Genomic DNA, 8,567 nt, shown 5'->3' with positions numbered 1-8,567 from the left:
ATTCAACTGCAGCGACTCTTATCCCAAGCAACATTTACAAAATAAACACTATCAGTGGTGGCTCATACCGTGCTTGATTTCTATAAATTAATTTGGTGTTCATTCGACTAAAAAATATCACGGAAGTCCCCTTAATGGCAAATCAGCAGAAGTGAACAAAAACGCTTGGAAAATACTAAGAATCAATACTTTGTATTCAGCCGATGACTATGACAAAACAAACTGCCATATCAATCAATTGTAAATATTAATTTTACAACAAAAAGATCTTATTGAGGTCCTTTACGAGAACATATCTTTAAATCATTTTCAATCTTTACAAAAACCTATTTTCGTTTAATCAAGGGTGGCGGAAAGATGAACGATGATGACCCTTTATTTATGTTTGACAATTCAAGGCTGAAGAATACTGATTTTCCATGAGTCAAATTGGTTTTTATTGTACCTCTGACTAATTGAGGACATGATGCCCTCTCAATAATTCATGAAAAAACCACCAATTTTTATCACTTTAGACTCTACGTTTAAAATTAATTATTCATGTTTCCCTTTTTATGTTATTGCTTACCAAATTTTTGCTATACTCCCAATTCTATTCCCTTCCTGTGTTATATTTTTTATAATATATCCAGATACATATTTTTGAAAATTATTTCCTTTTTGCTTAGTAATATTTTTGGAAACAACTTCACACCAGAAACCCTGAATTATCAGGTCTGACTTGTGGCCACTAAAACATTTTTCAAACGGAGGTTACGAATTCATTTTCGGAGTGCAATAATATTCTTTTGCGTGCGCGCCTACTGGTAAGGTAGCGCGAACTATAAAAAGAATCTTCTTTTCAAAGATTACAGGATTCGGAATGCAGAGAGATTAGAATTATAAGGTCGAAAAATTTTATGAACATTTTGCTGTTTATTAATCGTGTTGCACAGAAGAACGTAATGCTGCAAAAACGTATAAAGAGCACATTAAATTTGATAAATTCATTAACGATCAAATTGGAATTTTCAATCAATACCTTTTACACGCAGGTGGACTTCATTAAAACAACAGTGGGATTAGCCCGCCTGCCAGACCAAAATGAATACCGTTGTGGAATAACGGTTGTCTGAATCTTTATTTAAAAAGAATAAAATATCGACGAGTTTGGCTGCGTTGAGAAATATACCAAAGAATTGATGTATTTTGTCCAAAATCTTTTTTTAGAAGAAGTTTTTTGCATCCTCAATTAGTTTTATCGTATGTAAAAAACATTAATTTAACTTCCAAACAGGGTTTGTATTCCTAATCAATTTAGGAATTCGGCGAGCCGATTGACAGATTATAAAAAACAAAATTGAAAAGAGAAGTTTCAAGTGCACGTTTTTATACCAAGTTTAATTTTTGTCAGAATCCAAGACCATTTGGGGGAATTCCATTTTAAATTTTTCCGTATAGCCTAGGCAAAATCTGAAAGAAAAACTTCCAGTCTCAATATATGAGGGAAGATACAAAATTCCAATTTTACTCATCATTAAAAGGATCGTCTTTGAAATTCAATGCAATTGTTTTAGTATTACTATAGTTAGAAATGTAATGAATTTGTTTTAATTCCCCATGGTTTATATTTTTAAGAAACATTTCAGAGAAGATATTTTTGGAGGTATTTTCCAAAAAGAAAGAATAATTTTTAATTGACTAAAAAAATTTACTTATTTTTATTTATTTGTGAAATTTTTAAATTGTAATTTTTTTAATGGTATTTACTCCTATTCGAAAGTGTCACTTTTTGGTGTCACTTATTTCGGAACTTCTTAAATAAATAGCCTCATGGATAAGCCAAAGACTTTAAAATCGAAAAATCTATCGATTACTAAAGCCCGATCGCCTTTCGCTCGCCGGCTTCCCTTTAATTATTTTTTTAAATTTGCATATTTCCATCAATTCAATTAAGGTAAATTTTCGTTTATTTTTTACTAAGAAAAAAGGTTTTTGATAAATAAATTTGTTTTATTTTATTTCGAAGAAAAGTAGCATAATCGTAAAAGGATTGATTAGGGCTTGTGCTAAAGTAATAATTTTAGCTGTCAAATACTTTGTTATTTTGGAATAAATTAGTAATAACATTGTTTTTTACTTTTATTTCGAAAAAGAGTAGCAATAATCGTAAAGGGGTATTGATAGGCCCTTGCTTAAAATGTAACTAATTTTTAGCTGTACAAATACTTTTGTATTTGAAGTAAAATTAGATAATATTTGTTATTTACTTTTAAATTTCGAAAAATGTAGCAATAATCGTAAAGAAAGGGTATTGATAGGCTTGCTAAAGGTAACTAATTTTAGCTGTCACCAAATACTTTTGTGTATTTTGAAGTAAATTAGTATAAATTTGTTTTTACTTTTATTTCGAAAAAGTTAAGCAATAATCGTAAAAGGGTATTGATAGGCTTGCTAAAATGTACTAATTTTAGCTGTTCAAATACTTTTGTATTTTGAATAAAATTAGTATAAGATTTTGTTTTTTACTTTATTTTCGAAAAGTTTAAGTCAAAAATCGTAATAAAGGTATTGATAGGCCCCTTGCTTAAAGTACTTATTTTAAGCTTGTCAAAGTTACTTTTTGTATTTTGAAGTAAAATTAGTATAAAATTTGTTTTTTACTTTATATTTCGAAAAGTAGCAATAATTCGTAATACCAGGTTATTTGATCAGGCCTTTGCCGAAAAGGTAACTAATTTTAGCTGTCAAAATACTTTTTTGTATTTTTGAAGTAAATCTAGTATTACAATTTGTTTTTTTACTTTTATTTCCGGAAAAAAGTAGTCAAAAAACTCGTTAAAGGGCTTATTGAATAGGCTTTGCTTAAAAGTAACTAATTTTAGCTGTCCAATTACTTTTGTATTTTTGAAGTAAATTTTAGTTATAAAAATTTGTTTTTACTCTTTTTATTTCGAAAACAGTAGCAGTAGCAATAATCGTAAAAGGGTATTGATAGGCTTGCTAAAGTAACTAATTTTAGCTGTCAAATACTTTTGTATTTTGAAGTAAATTAGTATAAATTTGTTTTTACTTTTATTTCGAAAAAGTAGCAATAATCGTAAAAGGGTATTGATAGGCTTGCTAAAGTAACTAATTTTAGCTGTCAAATACTTTTGTATTTTGAAGTAAATTAGTATAAATTTGTTTTTACTTTTATTTCGAAAAAGTAGCAATAATCGTAAAAGGGTATTGATAGGCTTGCTAAAGTAACTAATTTTAGCTGTCAAATACTTTTGTATTTTGAAGTAAATTAGTATAAATTTGATATTATTTTAACTCCCTTTGAAAACCTCAATTTTCCATACAGAGGGAACGGGAATAGCATCCAATATTCCCTGAGAATGGTTGCGCATTCTCAGTTCCCTCTATATTTCGAACGAAGCTCTCATCGGTCTTTTTTTAATACTAAACTTTTTTTTCCTGTCACTTTTAGCTAAAATTTGGGTTTGCCTCGATTAGTTTATTATTAAAACTTCATTAGTTAAGACTTCTATAGGTTTGTTACACCATCGACACCTTTTTCGCTGAACTGTAATGTCATTTAGATCAGAAATATATTGAATTGAATATATGGAATATTTCTGCAATAGTGGTTCAGAAATTGACTTTCAACTTATCTTTGTCAGGTTAAATTTGACACTATAGATATATAAAATAAATAAGAGTAAAAGTATCAAAATTCTTGTCGACCTCAATCAAAAAAAAAAAAAAAAAAAAAAAAGGTAGTGGGGCTTCCAGGCACTTCGTGCCCTCTAGCCCCGAAGATGTTTAGTATAAATGAAGTTCTTATATACGGGTCTTCCAGGAGCTTTTCACAAATTATATATGTTTTCATGTTTTGTCAAGACTTCTTCGTAAAATCAGACAAAAATAATGTTTAGGGTAGAAGGTTAGATATAACCTCTTTTCTAACCTCTTTTCTACCCTCTTGAATTTTCAAGACTTCTTCGTACATGTTTTGTCACTTTTCTGTCACTTTTCAGGAAAAAACATTTTTATTATATATATAAAATGAATTTTACAAAACCACCGTTACCCTTCTTTGGAAATAAGAGTAGATGTAAAGATATTCTATTGAGAGAACTTAAGAAACTACCGAATGGTCTAACATTTGTAGACTTGTTCGGTGGAAGTTTCTATATATCCCATTTGTGCCATACAATATTTCCTGACTCAAAGATTATATGCAATGACTTCGACAACTATATGAACCGTCTCAAACATATACCAGACACAAACAAAATATTGAAAGAGTTAAAAGAAAAGATACCTATAGGTAAGATGGAACGTATACCATTAGATAAGAAAAATACTGTCAGAGAGGTTTTGAAAAAGGCAGAGTATATTGACTGGGATAGTATATCTGCTAGACTATTATATAGTGGTGCTATAAGAGTTCATGACATTGAAACACTTATGTCAAAAGTTTTATATCTTAACTATACAAATGTTTTCAAAGAGAACATAGAAAAATATATTGAGGGTATAGAGTTTGTGAGATGTCATTGGACAGAGTTGTATGAAAAATATAAAGACAAGGAAAATGTTTTCTTTATAGTGGACCCGCCGTTCTATAACACATGGGATTTTCAATACCAAGTAGACTGGACTTTGAGAGACTCTTTAGAAACTTTAGACGTTTTACATAACCATCCATGCTTTTACTTTACATCCGATAAAAGTGGTTTGGAAAGTGTCATGAGATGGTTAGAGGACATACATGACTATGAGTTTAGATACGATAAGATAGAATATGAGAGAGGTCCTATAAACTGGAGAAAGTGTCATAACAAAGAAATTTTATTAGTAAGTAAATGTGGTTTGAAATAGGACTACTTGTTTTAGGTTTTTTCCATTGTGTCATTTACTTATTTGACGTGGCAGAAAGATATAGAGAATATGAAGATGAACCAATGCCTGCAAATGTTCAGCATATGTACTCGTAAGAGATATTTTTATCTAATATTAAATGGACGCACAGAACTTAGCGAATGCACAGCAACCTGGACAACCAAACCCAGAGAATATTCCAAATGAAGTTAGAATACAAACTGCATGGCAAACTATGGTCAAGTGCCAACAGATGTACAAATGCAAACTGCCATGTCAAATGACGCTGCGTTAGGTTTGCCACCATGGTATGCAAATATGAGATGGAAAGAGTTTTATACAAACCCTGAAGTGGGATATATAAACAACTTTATGCAGATGACGCGAACACAGGAGTTGACCCAGAATATGTTTTCTACCAGAGGAGAAAACAGAATGTATGAGCTCCAGTTAAAGAATGCTATGGAACTCAACAGGAAACGTAAGAGACTAGGCGGACATTAGATTTTTACATATAGTAAAATGGGTTTCTTTGGAAGAATAGGAAACTTCTTTCGAAATGTTGGAAGAGGTATATGGAATGGAATAAAAACCGTAGGAAGAGGAATTTGGAACGGAGTCAAAAAATATTGGTAAAAGAGTAGGTCAGTTCGTTGGTATTATACCTAAAGACCCTGAACCAGAAGAACAAGCTCCTGTTATACAACATCCTGAACCTGCACCACAGTCTAGTTGGCAACCAAATCCAACACCTCAACCGTATTAAAAAATTATATTTTTAACCGTTCGATAGTAGTTGTATATGAAACTAAGTTCTAAGTAAAACGCGTGGTATAATGGAATTATTCTTTTTCTTCCATCTGTAGTAAACCATACTTGAAAGTCTGAAATACTTCCACTTGGTGGTTCGTATAACTTTGTAGGTTTTTCGTAAAAAGTCATTTGCCAAGCATAAAAAAGAGTTTTGTGCACCAGAAAATGAAGCATGAACTATAATAGCATCTGAGTCGAAAACATTTTCATATGTTCCATTAAGGGTTTTTCGACTTCATAAAAGTTCGGGTGTACTGGATATTCTGCAGGCTGATTTAACATCCTCAAAAATCTATACCATGCCAAGTTGTTATATTTTGTAGAAATATAAACGTCTTCTCCAAGGTCTTCTATTCTATTGATTTTAACAGTTGCATTTTTCTGTCATATATAATATCGAGATGGTACTCTCCTTCGTCAATGTTGTACTGTTTTGCATATTCGAGATAGATATCGTTTATTTTTTCTTGAAAAGCTTGAAGAGTTGTTTCTAAGTTACAAGCAAACTACTTGTAAAAGTTTTCCCTGTTAAATTTCTCATACGTATGTTTTTCTTTGTTATAGTATCGAACTTCAAAAGCGACCGTAAATGGGAACCATGTATGGCTTCTGAAATGAACTTCATTCTACGAAAGCCAATAGCTTTTGTGACGGATGGGTCTCTTAACCATCTTAACGGGTAGTCAAAACGATAGCCTTCATGCTTTACGGTCTCTGTCTCAAACTTTTGACCGACATTCGTAAAAAGTTCATCTAATGGTTTAGTTGTAGCAACTCTTGAATTTTCTTTTTCTATTGAAAGCATATTTTATCTAGAATAAAAATGTCGAAGAAACAGCGTCTATGAGAGAAATAAAACACAACCGACAACTCATTTTGCAAGCTCTAAATAAGAACACAACAAACTTTTCAAACTATTCTAAGATATCTGAGTCATTGAAAGAAGGAAACTTAAAACTGACATTAAACCCATTGACAGATGAGTTTCTATTTCAAGACAGTAAGAACCATACTGTTTGTATAAATCCAACAAAAGGAACTTTAAACGAGAAACCTATAGATGAACTTCTTTTGAAAGCAGATATTGACAACAAAGCTGACAAAGAGTATGTCATTGAAAAAGTTCAAGAAGAACATGACAGAGCAGATGCAACATATGCAACAAAAGAGGATGTTGAAAAGAAAGCTGACAAAACATATGTTAACGATGAGTTAGCATGCGTGGCTAGTGCGTTAGTGAAGAAGGCAGATAAGGAATATGTGGATGAAAAAGACAATGAAATTAAAGAAAGGGTTGAATGGTATAATGAACGGACATCGAAGATTTTAGAAGGTAAAGCCAATACAGGGTGGGTTTCAGGATGTTTAGACCTTAAAGCTGACAAAGAAACTGTAGATATGTTGGCACAAACGGTTTCAAGTCATACCAGAGGTTTAATGGAAGATGGACAACAGTTGAAAGAGCTTGAGAAAGGTGTTACAGAGTTAAGGAATACAAAAGCAGACTCGACATGGATAAAAGGATATGTAGATGCAACAAAAGAACGTATTTTCGCATGGACAGAAGGAACATACCCACAAAAATATCATAGACATAGCATCTCTGACGTAAATGAACTTGAAGAAAAGTTATATAAAAAAGCAGACAAAACAGAGCTTCAAACATTAAAGACAGAAATACTTCAAACAATATATCCTATAGGTTCTATTTACACGTCAATGAACTCTACCAGACCAGAAGTAGTACTTGGTCTCGGAACTTGGACTCAAATAGTCGACAGGTTTTTGTATTGTGCAAACTCTTCAAAGGAAACAGGTGGAAGTAAAACGATTTCAGGTGAAAACTTACCTGCACACAGTCATTACATAAATTTAACTACAGCTGAAGCAGGTTGGCATAAGCATAGATATTGGGATTGGACAGGAATGACAAAAGGTAAAGGATATGATGTTAAAGACGACGTTAAGTTTGCTATAAATTGTTACTGGGATGACACTCAGGGAGGAGGAAGCCATACACATCGCATTACAGGATATTCGGAAACAACGGGACAGAGTAAAGACTATATGCCACCTTACATGACAGTTTACGCATGGTATAGAATTGCTTAGTCGTCATTTTCAACTTCTTTAGCATATTCGTCAGGAGTTGTCTTATATTTGTTAGGAACTGTCTTTGAAAGTATACCACCTTGAACCTTAACAAGTTTGAAACGAGGTCTGACAATAGTAGTTTTATCTTCTGCTTGCAGTCTGTACATTTTGCCATGTTTGCCTAAAACTTCATAATATTCTCTTGTATACTTTCTTCTATTTTTACGAACACGAATGCGAGTACCTGTCGGGTTCCCATTGTTGTCATAGTCAATAGTATTTTCATATGGGTCGCGTTTAGGTATTTCTATTTTTACTTTGTCACCTTTCTTAAGTTTGAAGCCTGGCATTCTTTCTTGTTTGTCTCTTTTGACTAAACTATTAAATATATAGTCTTTCTCTAAGTCAGGGTTGTTTTTCATTTCTTCGGGGGAGTGGTTTCCCAAACCTTTTTGTTTACGGCTATTGTAAATATTTAAAACTTGTCTCATCTTTGCCATGGAGAAGTGTCTATATTTGTCGTCATATGACATTTCATTTACTTCACCACCTTGTGGTTGATTTAAGTCTCTTAAGATTTTTATACAACTGTCAATGACACCAAGAGCAGAATGGTTTTGGTCGACAATGAAATATTGGTTTACATTTTTTGAACGCAGATAGTTTTTAATATCGTCTGATTTGAAAGAACTTTCACAGTCAGATGTCAGTTTTGTTGGATGGTATTTGTCAACGAATATTGTCAAAGCAGTTTTCACATCTAAAATATTTTTGGACTGTAATGGTATGGCTTCACAGTATCTTGTGTT

The 8,567-nt window shown here is 32.1% G+C and overlaps 1 protein-coding gene across 1 annotated transcript, besides 3 other annotated features; it reads left to right on the top strand.

The window, feature by feature from the left end:
• Positions 1-116: 116 nt before the first annotated feature.
• Positions 117-1,803: a mobile genetic element.
• Positions 1,804-1,840: 37 nt separating this feature from the next.
• Positions 1,841-3,472: a mobile genetic element.
• A 246-nt stretch (positions 3,473-3,718) lies between these two features.
• Positions 3,719-8,567: part of a mobile genetic element that runs on past the window's edge.
• Positions 4,033-4,494, top strand: TVAGG3_0639310 (phage tail repeat-like family; the record flags this gene model as incomplete). The annotated part of the gene is made up of 1 exon (XM_051241177.1): positions 4,033-4,494. A coding segment is annotated over one exon (462 nt), but the record flags the coding sequence as incomplete, so codon positions are not given.

The sequence above is a fragment of the Trichomonas vaginalis genome, chromosome III (assembly GCF_026262505.1).
Source record: "Trichomonas vaginalis G3 chromosome III, whole genome shotgun sequence".
Lineage (NCBI taxonomy): Eukaryota > Parabasalia > Trichomonadida > Trichomonadidae > Trichomonas > Trichomonas vaginalis.
Note: the sequence above shows the minus strand (reverse complement) of the source record. Positions and strands in the feature narration are given on the sequence as shown.